We start from the raw sequence: 27893 nt of genomic DNA, 5'->3' as shown, positions 1-27893 counted from the left end.
GCAGAATTGCACTATGAGGACAAAAAAAAATATGTCCTCACAATTACATCCTCATAAATGTAACCTACAGCATGTGAAAGATGTAGATACAAAATATTAGCTTAGCAAGGACAAGTGGTGTGAGGACATGTCCTTACTAATATTGTCTCTCAAAAACCTTTCTTTCATAATTCGAAAGAGAGTATTAGATACACTTTTAGCTATACCTATAAATATGGTACTTTTTTGCCTTTAGAATAAGATATGTGTGTATTCTCTTCTGAACATTGTGAGGACGTCCTCACTTAATGAGATTTTTTTTCCTCATGAATGAATGACAATAGTGATGCTATGTTTGGAAGAGACGTGGATGGTCAGTGATTTAAGTATGGAAGAGATGCAGATTGTTGTTGAAGTATGGAAGAGATGCAGATTGTTGTTGAAGTATGGAAGAGATGCAGATTGTTGGTGAAGTATGGAAGAGATGCAGATTGTTGTTGAAGTATGGGAGAGATGCGAATGGTTGGTGAAGTATGGAAGAGATGCAGATTGTGAATTATGGAAGAGATGCAGATTGTGAAGTATGGAAGAGATGCAGATTGTTAGTGAAGTATGGAAGAAATGTGGATGGTTGTTGAAGTATGGAAGAGATGTGGATGACTGATTGATAATACATGATTAAGTTTGGACGAGATGCAGATGGTTGGTGATGATCCTAGATTTTGGGGGATGGTATATTGGATTCCTCATGATTAGATTTGTGGAGTCATGGCAGAAGTCTCTGAATGATCCTGATGTATATAATAAGGATTAAAGATTTAACTGTACAGCAGTTTCAATTTATACTTTTCTTTGTGAATTGTTATTCTTAATTAAACACACAAAACAAGCACAATATCAACATAAAAACATTTAGTGATTGAACAAAACCATACTGATATTCCTATACCTGCATCACTTGTCCTCACAATACCACAAGCTTTTCTTCTCTCAGATTTTCTAAATCATGATTAATATGATAAAAGCTGATGATTTCAGAATCCGGATTGCTTCAGAAAATAGACATTTAGAATCCCATGATTTTCCTCGCATGTTTTTAAAAAATCATATTAAAAACTTCTGTTACAAAAGATATCCGAAAACATAGTTTTCAATACATGTGTTTAAGAGATGTCTCGCAAATCAAAGACAAACAACCAAATAACTCCATAAAATACTATCAACATGCATGCAAGTCCGTTTCCAAACAAGTTCATCAAGTACAGTGCCACATAGGTTTCTGCACCCACTGTATTCTGCTTTACATATATGATTATATTTTCTCGTTCATCAGCACATCTCATCAAACACATCACTTACACGAGTGCCTATGAACATAGTTCATCAGCACTTCTCTCATTAATCACACACTTGGTGCGCCCCTGGAAACATTGTTATTCAACACATCTCACATTCTTCACATCACTTAGGTGAGTGTCTATGAACATAGTTCATCAGCACTTCTCTCATTAATCACACACTTGGTGCGCCCCTGGGAACTTAGTTATTCAGCACATCTCTCATTCTTCACATCACTTAGGTGGGTCCCTGGGAACTTAGTTATTCAGCACATCTCTCATTAATCACACACTTGGTGCGCCCCTGGGAACTTAGTTATTCAGCACATCTCTCATTTTTCACATCACTTAGGTGGGTCCCTGGGAACCAGTCCCAGATCCTGGAGGCAACATGTGGCAGCTGCAGCTTTAGCAGATTTCTTGTTGTTCATTGCAATGGTTGGTTGGTACTCTGTCCTGTTTACAATCACCTGTATTAGTAGAAAAAACAAGATTAGACCCACTGCACAACCACAACATGTGCATCGTTAGGAAAATATCCCAGCCTACCCTAAGTAGTATGTGGTGACACTAACGTTCGCTGTCAGATTGATAACACAGTGAAATCTGTCTAATCCTACATTTAGGAGACAAACTTTGTGTCATATTAGACAGCACTTAAAAGATAAATTCATATTTGAAAATACATGAAGGCATGGACAACGACGCTTGCATGCTTAATAAGCTTCATAAGAAGTATGCTGATGTGAGGCATTGCTGTTCATACCCTCGTGTACAAAATGTATTTTCAAAAATGAAATTTATTTTTCAGATTTACATTTTACTTTAATTTCTGTTGGTATTCCATGAGGAAATGGCTTTCATTTCAATTGGAAAAGATATTGAAGGCAAAAACATTCAAAATGTAAATATAGAGGAATGGATTATAGACATGTTGAATTAGACAGTTTCAACTGTACATAACATATCACTGAGAGGAAGACTTGCAGACTTTGTCAGAGACATTGAAAGGGGAATAACCTTCAAATTTTCTGTGTGAAATCCTGTTGTATGAAAGACCAGGCCTCAGGACAATAAACTGAGAATAGACTGAAGTCTGAATTTCAAATCTACAAAATGTTACTAACTTTTGAAATAATTTTCATAAAGAAATAAATTTCAGGATAGGTTTGCATTTAATTTTTTTCATTTCATTTTTTAAACATCTTTCCCAGATAAATCTTATTAAAGATATTTAAGTAATCAAAATTGTGACTTAAGTCTATTTTATTTCTCAGTTTAGTCTTAAGGCCAGACCAACTTTGTACCCATTTTTTAGAAATAGAATTCTCAGTATTTTGGATGACATTAGATTCTAAGACTTTTCATTTGTCTGTGAGATCTCAATTTTAGATCATTCCAGATAAACAAAATGTTCTCGGCAGTGAAATAAAATTCCAATACAATGTAACAACAAACTAGAGCATTTTTTGTAGGTCGTAAAATGGAGGAAAACATGAGTAAACAGATTATTATACATGTAAGTGTTAAACCGAGATGTTAACTTAATGTCATAAATGAACAACGTGTTGGTAGTGCATTTTGTGAAGAACATCTTGCATCAAATAAACAAAATTACATTTCACATTTTTTTTTACCTTAAAGAGGAAATTTTTCTTGTGATCTGGTCCGCTCTCATGAATCAGTTCAAAAGCAGGGGCCCCCCATTTCCTTCTGTTACAGAGCTCCACCAGGGCCGATACTGGGTGCTTACCTACACAGAACATAATGAATAAACTAAATAAACCTTCAATACCAAAATATTACAAATTCACCACTGCTCAAATAGACTCAATCTTTCCTTCTACGACTCATTTATTACCTGATAAATCTTTGACTACTGGGGCAGCACCTTTGAAAGGCTTTGGGGCTTGTTCTCCAGTGGATGTTAGTCCTAATATATTCATCAAATACAAAAAATACAAAATCAAATTCACTTTTCCAGATTTCAGGATACTGAAGTCCATTTCATAGATACCAAAAAGACATTTTTTCAAACACTACTGTCTTTGAATGAATAACATTGGTAAAATAAAAAATAAAAAATCTGCTATCATGATTTCAACAGAAAAAAATCATCCTTCGAAACCAACTTCTTTAGTTACACTACTCACCGCGTCTGTCTGTCTTGAAGTCTAGGGCCAGTGGCTCTATGGATCCCTCATTGTTTTTGCCCAGCCCTGTTCCTTGCTTCCAGCCCATCTTCTGCAGGAGAGCCATGCCTATCCCGCTCTGCAGTGGAGCTGCTCGTACAAACTGATCCTGTAAAACACCTACACACAGTCACATGCTGACACTGGTACGACTGCCTATATAATCTGTCAACTTCATTAGTTTCAAATTCTCAAGGATGAAAACAAAGATTAAGCTATCAGGTATCTGTGATCAAGCTCTTATTCTCTCAAGTCCCCCCCCCCCCCTCCCCTGTTTGAAGGATTCATCACCAACAATTTCAACTTGTATGTTCTATGGCTGGGAAAAAGAAAACCTTGTCAATTTTCACAAAATCTTAATCTGTTTACATCTTTTTACTCAATGCAATCTATCACAAAATGTTACATTTGCAAAAATCATTTTAACATACATATAACTCTATTGACTTGATCACAGTACCTTTAAAGGTTTATAGTATCTTCTATTGAGACTTCTGTAGATAATTTTTTTAACAACTTCAATGGAATACTTTTGTTTAAATTCTCTCTGTTTAGCCCTAGTATCCTTTTTCCTTCTCTACAATGAACAATTTAAATGCCCAGGTTAACAGAGGTGATGTTAACAGAGGTGATAAAACTATTGAACCACATGTACCTAACTTCTTTTTATTCAGTATCTTCACAGAGCATACTGGACACAGATGGTAATATTCAATAAAACAAATCGGAATATACAATGTATCATGATAACTACACAGATCTACCTATTTCTACGATTCTGGAATAAATCTTATTTTCTGACAAGGATCAGTCACATACAAACCTGTAAGCGCAGACTTTAGATAGACACAACCAGTTCCTCATTGTACTGAAACTGACTTACCACCCTCATAAAAATATCATCCAATCAGATTCCTGAAGCTAGTTGCTGAATCACAGTTCAGCCAATCAGAATCCAGTGCAGCATGGTTACCAACGGTAACTGTGTAACATGGTAGGCTGTCAACTATGTGTTTTGATTAAAGTCCCTGAAACAAGTTCTCAGTTATGTGAATGTTGTCAAATACAGCTTTCAGATGCTTGGATGGATCTTTCAAATTTTCACATGTTGAATGGTCCATCCATTTTGTGGTTAAACATAATAAGCTGTATGTTGCAACATGACACATAGGAAAACAAGCTCCAGATTTCATTCCTTTGTGTGATTAAGCTCATCAAAATCTTTTCTTTTTATCATTATCAACTTAGGGCTGTTCCAGAAATGATCAAATGGGGGGGTCGGGCGGCAAACGATATTTTTTTGTGTGGGTGGTCGTATTTTTTCATATTTTAATTGGTCCGTGGTTGGACTGTTAAAAAAATATTTATTATGGGTAGTGGGTAGTTTCTATTGTTTTATTTTGTGCCACGTGGGTGTTGAGTTTTCAGAATATTTTTATTGTCGCTCTTGTCGTGTTGGTTACAAAACGTCGGAGGGAAAATTGAAAACGTGCTTTCGAAATCGGAAGTAACATAGAACTATTCGAGTTGTCGCTCTTTGCAGCGCATAACTTTCCATTACAGCACTCTTCAAATTAGAGGCGCGTTTAGTAGGGTCCCTTTGGACGTGATGGCGGCGAACTCTGTTCTGTAGATTATTACAGTTTACAGTGCATCGATTTTGGGAATATTTTGAAACCAATAGGTATTCCGTTTTCTAATAAAAATAGGCAAACCTTAGTTGATTTATACGAGAGTACCGATGCGTTATATTTATCAGTCGGTGTGATGGTGATATAGAGGCCTCCGGGCGCGCGCGGGTTCTATTAGAAGACGAACGATTCGTGGAAAAACATATCCATACCCATTTCATGATAATAGCATCGTTTGGACTCCCAGTCTTTCCAACATTCCCGCCATAGATGCCTTTGATTGTTGATGTGACATCGTTTCTTCAGAACTACTGTGATACAATGTCGCACAGGCATTACCGCATCATTGACTAGAATGTTTGTCCCGAAAACCTCGCGAGATTTGTACCGTTTTCATTTTTTAAAATATTTTTGTGGTGGGTCTGGTTAGTTTTTTTTTTATTAGATGGGTCATTGTAAAATGAGTTTATTAATTTGATGGGTCATGGGGTAATTTTTTATTTTTTTTTTTATGGGTGCTTGGTATATACAAAAGGTGCCTCCCGACCCCCCCATGTATTTATTTCTGGAATAGCCCTTACTTTTTATTTCAAAAACGTTTGATAATATCAAAACTTTATTCCCCTCCCCATAATGCAAGTGATAATGAACTTGTAGAGCTTAATTCACACAGATTTTAAGTACATTAGGGATATGCCTCACACAATTGTCTTGCTTTAATGGGGGAAAAAGACACCTGCAAAAGAAGAACAGACAAACAGGGCAAATGTGTGAGGCATTCCTCTGATACATAACATGGCCTCTAAGGTGCGCAGACAGAAATCTCCCAACCCCTCCTTATTACAAATTCAAATTTATTATGCTTGTCAACCATCATCAAATTCATAAATAAAGATCTTGAATACAATTGTTTTTCTTTCAAATTTTTCAGAAGTTTTTGTTTTGGGGGTCTTTTGCATTTCTAAAACTATAACATGCACCAAAGAGACCACGGAATCTCTTGTAACACGGCCCACATCTTCTGTATACTCTGGTTAATGGTGGACTATTCCCTCTCTGCATGCCTGGAAGTAAACACTTAAACTGTATCAAACATGCTCTGTGTTGCTTTATCTTTTAAAGGGAGTCAAGATGAGCAAGGATTTAGTGTAAAGATACGTTTCGTCTTTATAAAAATTATCTATAAAATGTGTGAAATGTGTGGATTATTGTCACTCTATAATAAGGAAAGCAAAGGTTATTAAAAGTGTTCATTCATATTGTAAAGTCTAAGATTCGGCTATCATTGTCAACATGTTGTAATGTTCTAGATCAATTATCACCACTCTTTATTCACTCCATAATTTGGATCAAAATTTGCATTTGCAGTCTGTTTCCTTTTCACCTTTAAGGAACAAAAAGTGACATCCAATTAATAGTCTGTTTTTCCCCCATAATCTTAAGTTAGTGAATTTTTAAGAAATGACACATCTTCACAAAGTTATACACCAAAAGAAAAAGCATGAGGCTTTGAAGGTCTATATTATGGTAGAGGGTTTCAGTTTCTGAGAGCAAGTACTGATTTTAATCAAACTAGTAAATGGAGGCATAAAAATCAATGTTGGATAAAATGAATTTAGCTGTCAAAATTTCTTTCTGAAGTAATAATCATAGGTGCCTGGGTCAAGGATACTGGACTATAACCTAAATGTAAACAACAGAGGAAATTCAAACCACAAATAAATATTTCTCTCCGATCTATGGTGTCTCTTTTTACATTCTTTTATGTTTCAGGAAGCTTAACTTCATGTGTCATTACCACAGAACACTAATTTATCCATGTTTTAAAAAAATGTCTTATCCCACTGATTCATAATATATAACTTCATTATATACCCATCAATGTTTCGTTTTTTGATACTGACAGTGTGGATTTCACAGGGTGGTTTTCAGGATCACCACACTGTGGTTTTCTAATTCCATATCATTTTGACACATGATGCAGCATATGGGGTATGAAAAGTAATGAAAATTGATCTTGAACACTTTTTGCATTAAGATTGAAGTTGAACCTTATTGATATATCCTGGTTTACCTAACTTTTAAAGAGAATTACATTTGTAGTTGTTTATCCAGTCATGTGTATTTTATGAATTCCCTATCCATAATATCCTTTATATGATCACTCCAGTCTCCTTAAAATTTAATTCTCCATGGAGAGAGCAACAACAGAGCACGTCAGTTACAGATAAACAAGTGTACGCACAAATTGTTAACCTACCCTTTTGGCCCAGGCTTGTCTCTTTTTATCTGGTCCTATCAACTCTTCTTGGGACATAATATGAGCACCTGTACTACCCAGAAATTTTCCTGGAAGATTTTTGGACTGAGCCCAAAGACTAGCCTGTAAAGAAAACAAGACACATAAACTCTTCTTTCTATTATATGATAGACATCTTTTTCGCAATTTGAAGAAAAATGTATTAGTTTTTTTTAAATGAAACAAAGAAATTGTGACATTGGTTAATTACATGTACTGTAATCATGGAGATTTCCTACATGCAAATCATGTGCGTAGTGTTTAATATGCCAGTTTCGAGATACGAACTCTTCTGTATAGGAGGTGCATTTAGTGGAACTTTGAATGCGTAAGTGGGACAAAGTGGATATACAGCCAATGAGGAAGACGATGAAATGTATTAAAAGCGGCTTCTCTTTAAATGTGTAAATGTAGGAAATACTAAATACTATCGAAAGAAATGTTTTACCGTAGTGGAAACATACAAACAATGTCATATTTGCAAGAAATATCTTGGATATGGTACTTATGACCAGCAAAATAATGTGATAGGATAAGAATTCTATGTATTTAATTACTTCCTAAATACTTATCACTTACTTAGTTTGTGTATCAGTCGAATTCGGGTTATTAAAACAGCGTATGAGAAACTTACTGAGTACATTCACTTACGCTGTGATGAATATCTGTCCCACTCCCGCGTGTAAACAAATTCTTTCGCGCCTTACTACGTACGAGAGTTCTACAAAGGGAAATAACTCGGACGTATCTCGAAACCGGCGTATTACGCAATGCCAGTATCTTTTTATAAAATTGCTTAACTATGGGAATAATACAAGTGGGGGTAATTTACATGAAATCTTGTAATTATGTATTTAGCATTAATAACCCCACACATAAATTTCTAAGCTTACAGTAAAGTGTTTGTAAAACACTGAGGCCCCAATATGGCCAAACTCCAAGGTCATGAAGTAAAAAGTTTTCATGCAAAAAAAAAGGTCTTGTCACAAGGAATACACATGTGAAATATGATCATTATCTATTTAAAAGTTATTGCCAACTTTTTGAAGACAAACAGACCACTAGATGGACCAAAAATCATTTGCCCCAAATCTCCAATTATTGAAAAAAATAATGTCGTCACACAAACATATTTAGTATATATATAAATATTTTGGCAAGGTTATAATTACAGTATAATCTGTCTAATCCGAATGTGTGTGGTTTCAATGAAATAGGCCGGTTTACAGAGTCTGGAGTGCAGAATATTGACAAGTTTAGAGTTGCTTCCCTTGTATGTACTGTCTATGCAAATGGGTGTAGAAAATGTTTTATTATGTTACAAAATCATTCAAAATATAAACATATAGGAATGTATCAATGTTTTATTTACATAAAAAATTCTGATTTAAACAGATATTCACATATTCGGTCATATTGTATATACAAAATCAATTAATTTCTTGAAATAATTTTAAAAGAATTCAGTGTATAACGTGTGCGATCGACCAAATACTGAGTGGTTGGGGCTGGTTTATATATGATAATCATAGTTAATTATGAGCAGTTGGGATCTCGTGTATTCTGAATACGATGGAACGTGAAAAATTGGTGAGGTATCATTGAGTGGCCGGTTTACACAAGATAATTAAAGTTAATAGATAGCAGTAAGTCGGCTGATATCCAGTATCTGTAGTACAGGGAATTATTAATATAGGATTTCTTAAAGAAAAGTTAGGGACTATATTTAGTTGCCGGAATTGACAGAGTACCGTAGTACGCAGAGGCCAGTTTGGACAAATTATACTGTAACATAATTGTGGCCTATATAGAAAATACATGCACATGTATGATACATGTACTATATGCACTAGACATGTGCAGAGTTCTTGAAAAGTGTCGGTAATGTCGGATTATCCGATAAAAGTAGTAAATGTCCGACACAAATTACTTAATTGTCGGTCCTGATGGCCGATAAAAGATCGGGATCGAAGTCCGTTTTTTACCGGGAAAAATGGCGGCCATGTGGCCCATAAATTTTCAAACCGATGCTAAATCCGGCAAGACATTGAAACGTAAATGTGAAGAATCTGTTGTGAGAACTACGAGGAGAAAAGAAACCGGGAATCTTGGAGACAATGACTTTTGTTTGATGCGGTTTTACCTATTACTAGGTGACACCATCTGCTCAAAGTCGCGAGACCAACTACACCCGGGCCAAAGTGAGAGAGAGTAATTTAAACGATTGCAGAGGAAGATGAGAAAGAAGTTGAGAGGAATAGACAGGATAGAGAGAAAAGTGGATGGTGAGAGAGAAGTGGAGGATGGGACAGAAGTGGAGGATGAGAGAGAAATGGAGCAAAAAAGTGACTCGGTGAATTGAAGAAGATTCAGAGTGTGAGGAAGATGCGAAAGGGTATGAAAGGAGAATTTATGAACGTATAGCTGAGATGGAGATTGAATACAATAACACATGTAGTTGATTATAAATAAAATTTATAAAAACCTCAAAAGCAATGCATTTTTTTCTGGACTGACAAAATTTTGTTTGGGCTGACACTATTTCTAACAGTATCGGACCAAATGTCTGACACTTCAAAAGAAATTTCAAGAACTCTGCATGTGCCTTTTTTTATTTAATACTTACTTTTTCCTGAACTTTTCCCAGTATTGTGATAGCGTCTATGTCATTAGGATTTTCCTTCAGTTTCTTGAAAGCAGTCAGTCTCTCTGATATGATGGATCCAATATCCATGCTCTAAAAGTACAATAAGACAGCAACTCATTACATTCTCTACAATACAATAAAAAGAAAAGGAGAAATAAGCATTGTAAATTATATGCCATCTACTTTGTAAGATTTTAATTCTGTGATCTTTCCTTGTCAAATTTATAAAGGAGGTGTAATATTCAATTTCTTCATCACTACATATATAAAAAATTTTGCACAAGAACTTTTCTTGGAATTAAAACATGACTTTATGCAAAAATAATGTTCTTTCAAAAAGATACATGTACAATGTATGTATCTGAAATGTACATGTACTAATGAAGGCCATTCTTCAGTAACAAGAGGCTCATGGGCCTTATTGGTCACCTGAGTATTAGTTAAAATTATCACTAGTCCAAATTTGAGCCCAACTTTGACTGAGGGGCAATGGATTTTTCAATTCAAAGGGATTTTAATACATCGTAATGAAGCATTCAGATGGTTGACCCTCTTCAGCTTCCCTTAAATATTCATTTTACTTTTATTTAATGTTAGTAGAATTATAGAAGAAGTTTATTAAATGAAATGAACATTAACAGTATGTGAACACATTGACCCCACCCATGACTTAGAACCTTTATCCCTTGGGTTGCAACATTCACAGTTTTGGAATTGCTTGGTACCAAAATCCCTACCCCCAAAATCATAAAATTTACAATTTTGGTAAAAGGCTACTTGCTCCTTCTAAATATCTATTTAATTTCAATTTAGCATCAATAGCATAAAGAAGATGTTGTTTAAATGTTTTACACATAAATACTACATGTTTGGCCCCACCCTGGAGTCACTTTTATCAACTGTCGGTAAAATTACACAAATTTATTGAATTAAATGGACATTAACAGTGACTGTATGATCATATTGACCCTCTACCTGCCGTTGCGAAATTTACAATTTTGGTACATGATAACATCCCTATCTGCTTTTCTTAAATATGATGCATTTAGTTTCTATATCGCATCAGCAAAATGAAAGAAGTCTTTCAAATAATAAGGACAATCTAGACATTTAATCACACCTTGGAAGCAAAACCCCTACCCCTGGGATCATAAAATCTGCTAAGCATTTACCGTAGTTTTTCTTTTAAAATGTGTGGTTGTAGGAAAGAAGATTTTTGAAAACTGGTCAATTTTTAACAGTTTTGCCCTGCTAATAAGGCCCTGGGGATGAAGGAATCCTGAAAATTACAATTTAAGTCCATTTTGTTGCAAAGATGCTTCATACCAAATTTGAAAAGAATTGGAAGAATAGTTATCAAGAAGAAGTTAAAAATGTCATGTCGATTGTTAACATATGCATGACAGCGAAAGTACACCAATGGCAACAGGTCACCGAGTGACTAAGTTGACCTAAATGAATAGGTCTACTTTAAATATTTCATAACATACAATTCAATACATCAAAAAGGATCTATTTTAAAATAATAACAGTAAAGATACATTAAATTGCTTCATGGAGCACATGAAATATGCGATGTTATCAATGATCATTGTACATTACCTTCACGTATGAAACATACATGCTAAATATCAAAATTGTATCTCTTTATGATTCAAATTCTAAATTGTCATGCACAGAAAGACAGCAAGAAAGACAAACAGACAAAAAACCATTCAAATGACTAAATCATTCCTACGCACCAAAGTCCCACACAATAGATAAAACAAATCATAAAAAAAAACTACTAACCCCAGAAGGAACCTCTGGAAACACTCTGTCCTCTGGGCGGATAGGATTTGGCGGAACATCTACAGGAAGCGGAGCAATGGAAGGAACTGGGGGTGGTGGCATCAGAACAGAATCGGCTGCGTTTGTTGTCTTAGTGGCGGTGGTAGTGGTCGGTACAGTGGGAGTCGTAGTGGTGGCAGTGGCAGTTGTTTTCTCCACGGGGACCCACTCTGACTCTTTTAGGCGGTGGGTACTGCCACTGGATACCGGGAACTGAAGACGTAGAGTGGCTGTCTCTTGTAGTTTTTCTGCTGGTGTTCTTAATGGTAGTGGCTTAGAATCCTACAAAATTTGAAGAAACAATTGAGACAAATTTTGATCAATGGAATGTTCCCTTAGAATTGACTAATCTGTACCATTTCTTTTCCACCACATAACAATCTAGCTTTCATTCATGTATTTATTACATGCCTCTGAAATGCAAACCTTAATTTCTATTTTTTAAATTATCCACATAGAATCACTGAGGCAGATTGAAAATGTAACGATTACTATTTGTTATAATATTGACTACAAAACAAACCCTGATATTCAACACGATGTTGTTGGTGTCCTTGACTTTGAATGGATGATGTATAAATTCATCGTCGTCGTCTCTTTTCTCCTCTGCATCATCATCGGATGATGATGAGCTTTCCACTTTGTTCTTGGCCTTAGATGAGATTCTCTTACAGAAATCTATATAAAATAAAAAGTGAAGTTCTTTATTTCAGATTCAATGTCTTAAATAAAGAAAGAAAGAGAATAAAATAGCTACATACTTTGTAGTTCTATGTGTCAGAACATATTTTTAAATTTTCATTTCCAACACAAATGCAATTATCGAGAAAAACTAATTGGGTGTGATATCATGATTAGCAGAGTCAATACAAAAGTTATCATTCACAGTTACAAATATAAATTTTCATATCTATCAAATCAAATGCATTTAGTATCGCTACTAAGTCTGATTAATATCAATTCTAATCTTCAAAATAAGTTTTCTCTCTGCTTATCATACTCATTATAAACCAGATAATTAAATGAGCATTAAATTAAATCATTATGGATTTACATCTTTCCTGAATTATTTTAAAACTGCATCATGTATATTCAAGTTGTATGGTCTGAATTTTGACAAATTTTGTTTAATCTGAATTATTTGGTTTTAAATTGGTGTGTGTGACGATGCCTTGCTAATTTCCCATGCTAAGATGATTTTCTTTTACAAATGATTGTTACTCAACCATTTCTAATTCATATATATATAATGCATATTCAGAGGATACAGTGACAGTTCAGACTTCCAGAGGTAAGATCATCAGTGGTCTTATCTGTGTAGAGCTGTGTATTTTGTTACTACAGTACTGCGCCATAAGTTTAAGAGAAATAAAAATATCAAATACCTCTTAGTAATTAGATGTTGTATGCTCTCTCAAACCCAGATTTAGACAGTTGCGCCCGAGTTATATATCATGTTAGGATCCCCCTCATGCATGTGGGGTTATTTATAGATAACTAACAGACTTTTAAAGTAATATTACCTGTCATTTTGGTGTTGGAAATTTTTGTTGTAAAATTGTGATTCGCCATTTCAATAACAGAAAATCAATTAATTAATATTAACTATTATTAATATTTGTGTTAGAAAACTTATTCAGAGACGTTGAATGAAGCAAAATTACATTAGATCCATTGTCTTCCCATACCAAAATTGAATATTCTATATAATACTATAAATTCAATAGAACCAAAATCTTCATTTCGATAAAATCCGAAATTTAGTTCTAATGTTATTGATGATTATGGTTAAAGTTACACGCAAAACTTTCATAATAGCAGATTTTCACAACAAAATAAAATGTTTAGATTTAGAGCTAATATTGCTTTAAACAAAACATGGCTTCGAAACGCTGAGAAATTACATCAGTCCTAAAACAACAGATCATACCATTTAAACAACAAAGGAAGAAAAAACGTCGAGATAGCAGATTTAACAGGATGTGATCCATATATATATATATATATATACCAGACTCCATGCTTCACTATTTACAATGAATATGATATGTATGCACAGGAGTTCCCACCACAAGTGGCAATTGTTTTTATGGAATCCCTCTATAATTACTTTTTGAACAAGAGATACTGTGAGCAATGCTCACTAAGAATACCCCCCACCCCCCCCCCCCCCCCCCCCCCCGCTTACCCTAATCTCCCAAAGGGTGTTGTTAATAGGTATAAATTACCTCTTTCCTGAGTGTAAAAATATATGATATGCCTTTGTAGAAGAAAATGGAAGATATAGTCCGAACACAAATCCATGGTATAAACCTATAATTTTTACCTTGAGATCAAAGGTCAAGGTCATAAAGAGGTCATGAATGTACATGGCACATAGTCTTATGGTGATACACCCATGTCTTATGGTATGACTATGTCAAAACCCTATAATCAATTTTGACCTTGAGGTCAAAGTTCAAGGTCATATAGAGGTCACGGAGGTACCAGACACATCGTCTCATGGTGATACACTCATGTGTCAAATATGGTATGCCTATGTCAAAGAATAAAGAAGTCATGGCCCTGACACAAATCCAATGTAAAAACCTTGAATTTTGACCTTGAGGTCAAGGTCATATGGAGGTCATGAAGGTACCCAACACATCGTCTCATGGTGATACACTCATGTGTAAAATATGGTATGCCTATGTCAAAAAACAAAGAAGTTATGGCACGGACACGAATCCATTGTAAAAAACCTTTAATTTTGACCTTGAGGTCAAGGGTCAAGGTCATATAGAGGTCATGAAAGTACTCGACACATTGTCTGATGGTGATCCACCCGTGTGCCAAATATGGTATGCCTATGTCAAAGAACAAAGAAGTTATGCCCCGGACACGAATCTGCACAGACAGACAGACGGACAGACAGAGTGATTCCTAATGGGGGGGGGGGGGGGGGGGGGGGGGGGGGGGGGGTATAATAATCTTCTCACTTTTGTCTTTTACATGCAAATGTTTTCAAGCATGTACATGTACATGTAATTAAGGAAAAGTTAATAACTTCAAAAACTGATTCAGTTGCATTGAAGTAATTGTGTACAACTTGGAGGGAAAAACAGAAGTACATCGGACCATACAGCTTTAATCAAAGAAATTAAATTGTCAATGTATTGTGATTTCAGCCAATTCTTTTTTTTATGAGAAGGAAAGAATGCAGGATTTAAATTGGGCCCCTGAATATTTAGTCAGGTGCTCAACCATTTGAGATATACATGTATAGCCACCAATGATCAAACAAGCTGAATACCACAATTCTCCCTTCTGAAGTCTCCAAAGACAGACCACCCAGGAGCTTTGTATCCCCTGGCAGACATTTTCACCTGCCAAGTCCTCGGTCCAGCACAAAAATGGAGAAAAGAGTAACAGAGTAGACCAGTGTAGGAACCCAGGTCCCCTGAATTTCTAGTTAGGTGCTGTCTGGCCACCAGTGATTGAACCTGGCTGACCGCCACAATACCATAAGGATTCAACTCCTTCGGACATGAAATAAAGATTTGTTGTTGTATCTGATGATTACAAAATATACCTGTGAGCTCATCTATGGATTTTCCACCAGATTTAAGTGCAGCCAGATCAATATTTGGCACTTGTCCTGACTTTGCCATGGCAACTGCATTTTTTCTAAACCATTGTAAATAAAGAAAATATTAAATCTGTGAAATACAAAACTACACACGCAATTTAACAATATGAAGACACATCATGCCATGAATACATAAATTTTAAAAAATTTTTTAAAAATTAATTGAATTCAAATTTTAACAATATTCAGCATTTTTCCTTACATTGCAATTTCCCTAAGCTTAGCTTTGTCTATCTTGCATCGGAGATCTGCAGTCACACGGAAAGGTCTCTCCCTGGATTTTGACCTTGACCTAGATCTCGACTTGGATCTTGATCTGGACTTTTTGTGGCGATGGCCTCTGTCATCACGATGACCTCTGTCACTATGACGTGTTCTCTCTCGCCCACGATCTCGATCATATTCCCTGTCTTGATCTCTTTCATATTTGTCACGTACTTTATCTCTGAAAGAAATTAAATCCATTTAAAGTTTTTATGTATCTTTCTTTCATAAAAACAAAAAATCAATTTACTTGTTGTAGTGGGTATAAAAATCCCTCACCTGTATTTGTATGCATCATAGATATACTTAGTTGAGGAGGATCTATCTTTAGATCGTGACCTTGACCTCGATCTCTCTCTAGACCTGGACAACCTCCTTCTTTTTGGTGACCTACATGTATTTGAAATTTAAGACAGTAGAGCACATGAAAGAGAAAATAATAAGTAGTGAAAAATACAGTTATTCTTTCCTTTATTTCATGCTTATTATATATATTGCATGACTTGAAACAACTTACCTTGAGCTAGATTTGTGGTAATTTTTACGTTTGCTTCTGGAATCACTCTCTGAGGTGTCTTTGTTTTTGTGTTTCTTCTTCTTCTTCTTATCCTTTTTTTTCTTTTTCTTCTTAGAAGATTTAGAATCTTTGTCAGAGTCGGACAGTGACCCAGTTTCAGATACATCAGCATTTTCATCAGTGTCCTCTGACCCAGATCCATTATTTGATGAGGACACCTCTCCTACAAAATAAAGGCTGACTAGTGAGTTACAGGTCAATTAAACACAACTTACAATTACATGTTTAAAGGTCTTCGATTTGTAGAAATACTTGTGCAATGTGCATACGTAATAATTTTTAAAAAACTAAATACAGTATACATGTATAAAACACATTATCCCTGCCTAAAACTGAAATCTGAACCAAGGCATCTCAATCAAAATACATTGAAGTCACTTAATGGGCAAAACTATATATTGTTGTAAATCTGCCATCCTTTATTAACTATATATACCAACCTTCCTCCAAGCTCTTTGTTTCAATCTTTTCCCCAGAGGAAATCATATCTGCACTTGTCTTGGTGATTTTAAACTCCATCTGTAGCTTTCCTCCTTTCTTTGTTCCGATCTGAACTTCCACTCTGGGCTTATTACTGGAGTCATCAATTTTTTGTGCTTCTGCTACCTCCAATTTGCTACCACTGCTGGAGGCCGATTTCTCTTTGGAGTCCCACTTTGTGGAGGCAGATTCTTTGGAGTCCCACTTGGATGACCTTTTCTGGTCATTCTGTTGTGTAGCTGTAGCTATGGATGAAAGCTCTTCATCCAAGAGTTTATTCATTTCTTCAACAGAGCTTGCAACTCCATCGCCCCCTTTCTTCTGACCTTCCAGGGCCAGTTGTTTTGTCATTAACTTGTACTCAGATTCAATCTGTTTCATTTTAGTGGCCAGAAAATCCTTAAAGAAATCATCCACAATATTCTGGGGCAAACCGGTTTCTGCTTTCCCAACCTCTCTTAACATTGATTCCCGGATTGTGGCCTGAAAATTTGTGGGTGAGGGGATGCTGATTGATGACTTCTCTGGGGGTGGAGGCACTGGGGGAGGAATAGGGAGTGCAGCAATTTTCACTGCCTCAGTAGCAGGTTTGACGTAAGTAGATTTTCCTACAGAAATTTTCTTCTTCTGTGAGTTTATCTGATCAGGGATTGGAATGCTGTCCAGTGGCTGAGGGGGTGGTAGAGGAACATTTTCAATCTCAACTGTTGTGTTTGTCACTATACATTTCTTTCCTAATATCACCTTTTCCACATTTACTGAATTTCTAAAATCATCACTGTCAACTTTTGATTTTGCTGGTAATGCAGGTATTGGAATATCATCTAAAGATTCTGGCATTGGGATATCTAACTTGAGATTAGGGCTTTTAGCTACCTGATCTAGAGTATCTACTGATCTCTCCTCTTTGTTAAAAGTTTGAATGTTATTACTGATATTCATTGAACCTTCTGATGCCTCCTTGCTAACTTTCACTTCAGAATCTGATAACACTTCTTTTGTGGTGTCTTTCAAATCTTTGAGTTCTGTTTTCTTATCAAGTACAGTCTGTAAGTCCACAGATTCTTCTCTAGGAGAACTCTCCTTACCTCTGACACTATTAGCTTTCGATTTTTCTCGGTCTTTATCCTTGTGCTTGTGTTTATGTTTTTTCTTATCTTTTTTCTTGTCTTTCTTTTTCTCCTTTTTGTGTTTGTGGTGTTTCCTTTCCACATCCTTAGAGACCAACCTAGACCCACTAGAATCCGTGTGGATATTAAGATCATCAGTCAAACTTGACATCATGAATGTTTTGTATCTCTTTCCTGTCTTACATCATATTTCTGAAACACTCTACTCAAAGTAGCTCTGTAGTTTATCACTCCACTCAACCACCATTGCAATTCAACCTAAAAGTAATAAATGTATGTTTACTCCTAGAAAAAAAAGTTACACATAAAAACACTTAAACAGGTTGGGAACACTTCCCCTATAGCGAGATCTTCTCTCTAAAGTGCGATTATCCCTCTTTAGCGAGAGAGTAAACATTACCATGAACAGGTGTTTTGAAATCAAGCACCTGCGAGATCATCAAAGATGTGCATGTGGTAGTCTAGATCTTACGAATAAATAGGTTGGTGCCTTCCTGGCAAGCAGTTAATTACACTAATGCGAAGGGGAGATGTGAAAAAAAGGTTATTTTTCGAAATTTCCAACTCAACCAAGTCATTTGAAAAGAAAAGACTACGTAAACTGTGGATCCATCATATGCGTATTGACAAGTTCAGTTTCGAGACATTTGTATGAAGAACGTGTACCATCTGCCTGGTCTGCGACTCGACTAAACGTCTTCTTTTCTCAATTTCTTCTTGCGAAAGAATGGGCTCAAATCTATACGGCTCCAAACTTAACTGTTCGTGACTTGTCATGTTTACAGTGCTGCTGATGAAATAAACCGGAATAGATGGTGTGACATCATAAATTAAACTTCAATGGCCACTCTCTTAGCGGCAGGTAATTTAAAATACATGATAGATTAATATTGATTTAATTGTCAACTTATGTTAAGCAAGAATTTTTGTAGTTAAAGACTGTCAATTACGATATCAGTAAGTGATACTTTATTCATAAAAGCAACTACAGACACGTGCAAAAAGTATTCGGTCACAATGGCGGCGTGTTTACGTTTAAAAGCGAAAGCAAGAAGTAAATGACCTTGCCCTGCTATTTTTGGATTGTCAGGAAGTAGAATGTTTTTGTAAAATTAGAAATTGGTCACATGATACGTCATGTGGTACCTAGTTATCGTCTGCTGTTTACAAACAAAAGGGGAAAAATTACGAATTATTCAAAGATGGGTCGGAGAGGAAAAGAGATGGGATTAGAAGTTAAAAAGGTCATTGTGGAGTTATTGCAGGGTGGATACAGCCGGAGAAAGATTAGTGAGATGTTGAAGTTACCCAAATCGAGCGTTATTGATGTTTGTAAGAAATTTTCTGAATCGGGATCAGTTGAAAACAAACCCAGAAGTGGCCGGCCACCGAAAATCAAACCTCGGGACTATCGGCAGTTGGAAAGGATTGTGAAAACCAATCGCAGATGTTCGCTATCCGATATTACGGCAAAATTTAATGAAGAGAAGCAATATCCAGTGAGTAAAAGGACAGTACAACATAACTTGCACAAAAATAATTTTCGGAGGAGTGTTGCCAAGAAGAAACTTGTCATTAAAGAAGTGAATCGGAAGAAACGACTTGCTTGGTGTCGGGGGAAGAGACAGTGGGCTGTTGACAACTGGAAACGTGTGATTTTCTCAGATGAAAGCAAAATCATGATAGGACATGATGAAAGAGTTCGGATTTGGAGGAAAAGAGATGAAGGATGGCGACCCGATCTCGTTCAACAGCACACGCCACGCGTTAAGTACGAAGTGATGATATGGGGGTGCATTTGTTGGAACTATGACGCCAGTGGAAGGCAATATCAACGCTGCTAAGTATCAGGACATTTTAGAGGACAACCTGTGGCCAGTTTTGACAAGACATTTTCCACAAAATGGATACTTTTTCCAGGACGACAATGCGCCTGTCCATCGAGCCAGATCAACCCAGGAATATGTGGCCCGAAATCACATCAACTGTTTAAGCTGGCCTGCCCAGTCACCAGAATTTAATATCATTGAAAATGTGTGGCTTTACATTAAAAGAAAACTTCAGTCCCGCACAGGTTTTATAAAATCGAGATCTGATTTGATCGAGGAAATTCGGCGCATATGGACGACCATCACACCTGCCTACATTCAGAGCTTGTATGGATCTATCCCGAGACGCATTCTGCATGCTATAAGATTAAAAGGACACCTAACGAAGTATTGAATTGTAAGTAGTTCACTTTTTATTCTTGGTGTATGTTTTCATAAAAATTTCAGCCAGCAAAATATTGATGCGTTCGTCGTCAGCGTAAACACGCCGCCATTGTGACCGAATACTTTTTGCACGTGTCTGTATGTGGTTAGGGTTGTCTTTCCCTTTAACATAGACTATTAATAAAACTTCGAACTCTTACCAGAAACCTAAATGGAACAATATAGGCCCATGTACATATATTAAACAATTCAAAATCGAGAATTTTCAAAAATGTTATAAGCCTAATTATGATAATTGGTATGCGCGTCTAAAAAATACAGGTATAGGCTAGCATCACTACCCTATATTATACACTGTTATACGACCGGCTGTATCTTATCACGCATGCATTATCACATGCTTACTGTTTACTTGAATACAAAAAATACAGATCTACATGTGTTAACAAGAGTCGGCAGTTCAATACAACATAAACTTCAACCATATGATAAAGATTCACGATGCTCACTTTGTAGACATTTATCTATAAAACTTAAACTGCCGACACCATGCACTTTTGAGAAAATTCGGTACAAAACAAAAAAATTTACATACTAAAAAAAACCCACAACTTTTGCTAGACAAGCTCATCCAGAAATTGATGAAAAATTCTCAATAACATCGTCTCATTTAGAAAGGTATTCTTTGGAAAAATAAACTTAAACCTCAAAAACTCAAAAACTGTGGATTCCGATTCGATCCGAAAACTACGGAAGTCGAATCGGCTGTCACAATAAACATATCGTACGAGATTGACTCGTGCAAATAAGACTATGCAGAAAAAAATTAAGCTTTTACAAGGTTTTATTGGGATTAAGATAACTATTATTAGCCAACACGTATTTTGCATTTTGTTTTTCAAAAGAAAGGGGGAAGGGGCGAGAGAGAGAAAAGGACGAACTTTATTTTGTCCAAACTTTAAAATCCGAAATCGAAAAGGGGGGGGGGGGTGCTTTTTGCACAAACTATTTTTTCCGATCTTCAGTGTTTCATCTTTCAATATATAGGCTTTAATTGGTCTTTGGTTCCAAAAGACATTGTTTAAACATTTCAGTATACATATTACTTAAAACACAGTTATCCGTTTTTCTTAGCTTGAAAAAATATTTTACCATTCTAAATTTTCTCTCTAACTCTACTAATGGAAATCTACCTAATTCTGAATAAATTCTCATCGAAACTGTGTTTTTTTTTAACACCTATGACTTTCTTACAAAAATTCAAATGTACACTTTCTAATTCTTTTGCTGGGATACAACCCCACACTTCACAACTTTAATTGTTCTCAACACTACTCACATATGTGTCGAATAATCTTAGCTTGGTAGAGACATTTAAGTGCAAGGACTTCATTTTAGATAACAGAACATTCATACTCCTTTTTACATTGCATGGCTAAAATACTTTGTGCTTTATTGAATTTATCATTGAAGTCAAACGTGACTCCTAAGTACTTAGTTAAAATTATAGATCTACCACAGCTAAAGATACGTTATCATAACACCATGTATAACAGTTTTTCAGTTTACCACCTTTTCTAAAAACAACAATTTTTGTTTTATCAGTATCAACATTAAGTTTCCATTTCGAGGTGTAACTATATAAAGTAATTCAACATATTCTGTAAATCATCTGCTGTATCTGAAAAAAAAAAAAGTACAGTATCATCAGTATGCATTATAAGAAATAAAGCAATATCTCTTACCTCTATTGGAACACATAAGGTTTTATAAACTCCATTTCAAAATCATTTATATATAAAGAAAATTGGTGACAATGATTCTCCTTGCATTAAACCATAATGACAGGAGAAATATTCTGACAATTGAGATTTACATTTTACACATTTGCATACAACGAACGAATGATATTCATCATTTTACAGTCTATATCACATTGAGACAGTTTATAAAACAACATGCTTCTATTTACTGAATCGAACGCCTTTTGGTAGTCTACGAAATAACAATATAATTATTTACCTTTCAATATATTTCTGTTTATTAGAGACTGTAATACAAATATTGTATCCGTGTATATTGTAACCCTTTCTAAAACCAAATGGAGCATCTGATATGACATCATAGTTTTCGGACCGTTTACTAACTATAACATTGAATAATTTAACAAGATATTCCACTAATTCGTCATTAAAGAATATAAAATATTCATTCAGTAAGTTATCATTTCCAGGTGACTTTTCTCTTTTCAATCAATCAATGCTTTATTCTCATAAATGCACAGTCATACATTACAGAGAGGAGGTTGGAAAATACAAAATATTGCATATACAACATGTACAGGAATAAATATTTTATATTACTATGTATAATGTATATATACTATGTATAAAGTGGAGAAACATGGATTCAACAAATAAACATTGCCACGAGACCAAGTTTTATCCTATGAAATTATCAAAGCTACGTAAGGTCCACATTGCGTATTTTCGAAGCAGCTAGAATAGTGAGATAATTCTCGAATATCAGAAAATCTTTGAAAAGTCTGTAATCTAAACATTTGGGAGAAAGATAAATATTACTCCTCCACTCTTGAATAAATTGGTCTATTAATATTCTTTTGACTTCCTGTTTCACCCAAATTGGATTATATAGAAATTCTGTTGTCCACAAATATGAGAGTCCACACTCATTCAATATATGTTTGATAAATTTTAACCTTTTGATGTCTTTTTTTTATAAACTAAATGATACATTTTAACGGACAATTTATCAGTGTTACTAGAGAAATGAAGTTTCGCCCAAACGCTATCATTTTTATCTTGACTATTACTAGAAGAGGGTATCTCCTAATTTCCCCATATATCATTCCATTTGTTGTCTTAGTACTCAGCTCGCATCCGTATAATAATATTGGTTGTATTATTTTGTCGAATAAGTCTAACTTACAGTCTATAGATAAGATGTGTTCTTTACATTCTAACTTACAATCTATAGATAAGATGTGATCTTTACATTCTAACTTACAGTCTATAGATAAGATGTGTTCTTTACATTCTAACTTACAGTCTATAGATAAGATGTGTTCTTTACATTCTAACTGACAGTCTATAGATAAGATGTGTTCTTTACATTCTAACTGACAGTCTATAGATAAGATGTGTTCTTTACATTCTAACTGACAGTCTATATATAAGATGTGTTCTTTACATTCTAACTTACAGTCTATAGATAAGATGTGTTCTTTACATTCTAACTTACAGTCTATAGATAAGCTGTGTTCTTTACATTCTAACTTACAGTCTATAGATAAGATGTGTTCTTTACATCTTGCGATGACATTAAACATTGCTTTTGTAGCTTTATCAAAGCTTTCTTTTATATTAATTCAGAGTGCGTATAATGTTTGAAATTTCTCCTTTTGTGATGGGAGTACTAAGTTCAGGGTATGCCAGATAATCAGAAGGTTGAGGTGAATTCATACAGTGTATGTACATTAGGGGAAGACGGTGATGACAAGTTTTTAAAATGATTATTAAACTCAGACAATTGTAGTTCAGAGCTAGATTTTCCAGTGCGTTTACGAAATAAACTGTAAAATGCCTTCAAAACGCATATATTCCCTCCTGGTTTTCTGCACGAGTGAGACATATCTGAATTAAAAGTACGTATTTACATTTTACAATTTAAATGTACTGTATGACTGTTAAAACTACATGAATCAATTATTGTTCCAATTTTAACATACTCATCAGAACTATGGATATCAGATTCTAATACAAATTTCAACAATTTTGATATATAGCACCATTTGAAAAGATTCAAAATTTCATATTGGAGAACGTTCTAGGTGCACACAATAAAGCATCTAACTTGGCTGTAAAATTTAACTAGGCAAATTCCCTTTACATGTTAAAATATTTCAGCTCGCATATACTTTTCCATATATATATCAGAGACTCTTTATATACCTTAGAGACTGATTGTTACAACAATTATAATACCATGTAACAAAATATATATATATATATATATATATATATATATATATATATATATATATATATATATATTAAGCCGAAAGCGCTAACAGTGAAATGTTATTCGAGTTTTGTGTTTCTCGACTTTTATTATTGGATGTATTTACTGTATCAAATACTGAATTCTTTTTAGAATATCTCTCTCTCTCTCTCTCTCTCTCTCTCTCTCTCTGTGTGTGTGTGTGTGTGTGTGTGTGTTATACTGCATGGCTAACAACACTTGCATGTGCTTTAGTGCCAATAAAGAATTTAATATATATAGAGACTGCCTTTTAAAAGCAAAATCATGCTCCCTTCTGAAAATAAGGGTCCATATCTATTAATCATCAATATTTCTTCAATCATTGTAGAACAGCAGGGATGGGACGTATAAAGCTGCACCCCATTTAGTATTATTGTTCGTTCATATTGTCCAGAAAATAGCACTGGATTCCTACCCGTGTTCGGTATATACCGTATAAATACTAATATACCATATAGACTGAAAACCTTAAAGACTTATATAAACATAAATCATTAGAATGACCACAATATCAAAAATGACACTATAGTATAAAGTCTTGAGATATGGATTAGAATTTTTGCATGGACTTATATTAGCTGTTGTCTGACCCTATGTATCATTTTGATAAATTAAAACACACGAGACATTGCACAAAAAGCATGGGCTCATAAATTACATGATCATGACGTTTGCGTTTCAGGTATGGAGTTTTACATGCACGATACACACCAGTCAGTAATGTGAAGACATGGTGATGCATGGGGAAGTATAATAGATTAATTTAATAACAAACTAAACATATTAGTAACTAAACCTATGAAAATAGCTCTCATTTGCGTCACTGTACAGTGTACATAACAAGAGCTCATACTTTAAAGTTGAAATATGACGAATTGTTGGAATTTGATAGAATTCACGCATAACTGGCAATTTAACTCTTGAAATCGAAATATTTTAAAATATTGTAAAATATTTTGTGATGTGGACACGATATTCAATTATACATTAAAATTTGACCACAGTATTCATATGCAGAAAAGATCTTATATGAACTTCGAAGTTCACCAGACTTTTAATCATTGTTCTAGCACACGCATGAATTCAATCTCATAAAAGTTTTTAGACGTTCGACACGTCAGAAACCTGTTGCTTAGGGATGTCATCAATCAAGCTAGAACCAAATCCGATGCTTGATAAGAAAATGTAATTAATAATGTAATTAATATCTATCTTAGAATTACCACGATTACAGCATTCGTTTCTTTCTTCATTGAAAGAATGCTATGGCTTAATGGGCACGCATACAGATGTAGAAAAAGCACGGAGACTTGCTAAAGACGACCAGCACGAAAGACAGTCAGTTTCAGTTTCTAGCATGAATGCGGAGCTGTACTGGCCAATATGGTTGAAAATATTGGCACCAATTGTGCTCGTCCTAGAAACGATACTAGGAATTTGTTTAAACGTGTCCATTTTGCTGACCCCGTTTTCCAAGAAACACTTACAAGGCAATTTCTTCGTAAAGGATCTGGCCGTCACTAATCTGTTTGTGTCTGCGATTATTCCACCTTTACTAACAGTGGTTATTCTCCTCCCAGTCTTCAGATTCCACGCCTTTGTCATAGTAGAGGGCTTGCTGTGTTTCACTGTTGTGTCAAATTGTGTGTCGGTTACATGCATAAGCATAGATCGATATATGTCCATCGTTAAACTCGAAAATCTGAACAGAAAGACCCGTTATCCGAGGACGGTCATCTGGTCTCTATCCCTTTTAGGATTTGCTCTACCATTTGCAGCATATACCATTCTAGATATAAGTGATACGCAGGATTGTTATATATTTAAGTGTCGTCATGTACTGCATGTGTTAAAACCGTATTTTTTGTATGAACTATATTTTACTCTTATCTTCACCGTAGCTTCCATCACAGTGATAGCTTGCTACAAGTATGTTTATCAAGTGGCTATAAGGAGGATAAAGGTAAAAATCCACGTCACCAACACAAAGAACAAAGAACAACACTTTGGGCTTTCAAAGCTGAGGCGATTCAGAAGAGTTACAAAAATAACTATCTGCATTGTTGTGTCCTTTCTAATTTGCTGGACCCCCCTTATTGTTGTGTCGTGGATACTCGTCTTTGAATCCGATAACAATCAAACATCAAGAGTAGCGCATATTATAACGACAATGGTTGCTATGTTGTCGAATATTTTGAACCCAATATTATACACCTTTGTGAGACCACCCGCATATCCAAAATCTAAAACGAAACAAAAAAGTCTCAAAGTGATGCGAAATTCATCAAAAGTCGCACCGCAAACCACATTGGAAGTCCATGCTTCATTTACAATGGAGAGATCACCAAGACTTTTGGTGCCGCCTTCCCAGGATCTTATAACATCTTCGTTTAGCGGCTCATCATTTGAAAAATTTACGAACTCGGATTGTCCTAGTGTGGATGTAATTTCAGTGCAGAATATTACAAACCATTTTGAAAAAGATGATTGTGAGTTTAGTCAGTAAAAAGCTTTAACTGATGTTAGAATGATTGTGTACGTATATTTGAATAGGTCATATACATAATGTATACATATGCAATTCATATATGGTCTTATCTGTGTAAAGCAGTGTATTTTGTTACTACAGTACCTTGCCATGATTTTAAGAGATATAAAAGTACCAAATACCTCATAGTAGTTTGTTGTTTAACGCTCTTTAGACAGGTACGATTGAGTTATACACATCATATTGGGATTGCCCTTATGCGTGTGGGGCTATTTTTATACGCCCAACAAACTTAATGAGCGACAAAAGTATAAATGGGTTTCCACTTTATTAACTTTAAATTAAATAATCTTCTCACCATTTTCTTTAACTTGCAAATGTTTTCAAGCAATTAAGGGAAAGTTGAATAATTTTAAAAACTACTTAATCTGCTTCAAAGTAATTCTGTTAAAAAATAATAGATGAACATCAGACCATATTCAGCTACAAAAAGTAGAAAATAGTGGCAGTTGTAGTCTACAGTACAAGAAATTCCTCAAGTAATAAAACAGTGGAAATTGTAGCCTTAAGGCTACAGCACAAGGAATTCCTACACTGATAAAAAAATTACTTTACAAATAGGTACATATGTACTTGTCAAAGTAAAAAGGTGGAGACTTTCCACAATATTTTATCTTATTATTCATAGCATAAGTGAAATTGTTGGCATGCATCTTACAAAATGAACTCCAAAACTCCATACAGTTCTCTTTTCCCCTACAGAACTACACAAACTCCCCGTCGACGCCTCATTACGTCACCTACGAATAGACCTCTCCTATGTGACGCAGCACAATATACAGATTTGTATATTGTGAGTCCGCGATTATCTTGCAGGCAAAATAAAACTAAAGAAGTAGTTCGCAGTTAAAAGTTTGAAGATAATATAAAAGTATGGATTTTATTTTAAACATAAAATGATCAAAAGATCATTAAAAAGTAGGGAGACTCTGTTCAAATTATTGTGTAAAGTAATGAACTTGTTGTTTACGTTCTTGTTTTGAAAGTTGTTTACGTTTGACGTTATGTTTTTTCGTCATTCTACAGTGACGTCACAGTATACGCGGCCTAAGAAATCGCTATCCCATAATGCCTAA

The 27893-nt window shown here is 35.0% G+C and overlaps 1 protein-coding gene across 3 annotated transcripts; it reads right to left on the bottom strand.

Annotated features, from left to right (window-relative positions):
* Positions 1 to 802: 802 nt before the first annotated feature.
* On the bottom strand, positions 803 to 20998 carry LOC125674558 (protein Son-like). 3 transcript variants are annotated; one of them, XM_056158189.1, is made up of 14 exons: positions 20803 to 20998; positions 16825 to 18252; positions 16325 to 16547; positions 16087 to 16197; positions 15746 to 15988; positions 15487 to 15581; positions 12439 to 12593; positions 11877 to 12197; positions 10065 to 10175; positions 7400 to 7522; positions 3470 to 3617; positions 3178 to 3249; positions 2954 to 3069; positions 803 to 1786 (listed from the first exon to the last, which is right to left on the bottom strand). In XM_056158189.1, exons 2-14 carry the CDS (start codon positions 18146 to 18148, stop codon positions 1661 to 1663), a joined length of 3168 nt encoding a protein of 1055 aa, XP_056014164.1. In that variant the 5' UTR covers positions 18149 to 18252; positions 20803 to 20998; the 3' UTR covers positions 803 to 1660. The 3 variants fall into 3 exon arrangements, with proteins under 3 accessions (XP_056014164.1, XP_056014165.1, XP_056014166.1); XM_056158190.1 differs by having other exon boundaries at positions 18661 to 20981; XM_056158191.1 differs by lacking the exons at positions 803 to 1786; positions 2954 to 3069; positions 3178 to 3249; positions 3470 to 3617 and adding an exon at positions 4394 to 4536 and having other exon boundaries at positions 20803 to 20983.
* Between the last annotated feature and the right edge of the window lie 6895 nt (positions 20999 to 27893).

The sequence above is a fragment of the Ostrea edulis genome, chromosome 3 (genome assembly GCF_947568905.1).
Source record: "Ostrea edulis chromosome 3, xbOstEdul1.1, whole genome shotgun sequence".
NCBI classification, from domain to species: Eukaryota; Metazoa; Mollusca; class Bivalvia; order Ostreida; family Ostreidae; genus Ostrea; species Ostrea edulis.
The sequence above is the reverse complement of the archived record's forward strand: the minus strand, read 5'-3'. Positions and strand labels throughout refer to the sequence as shown.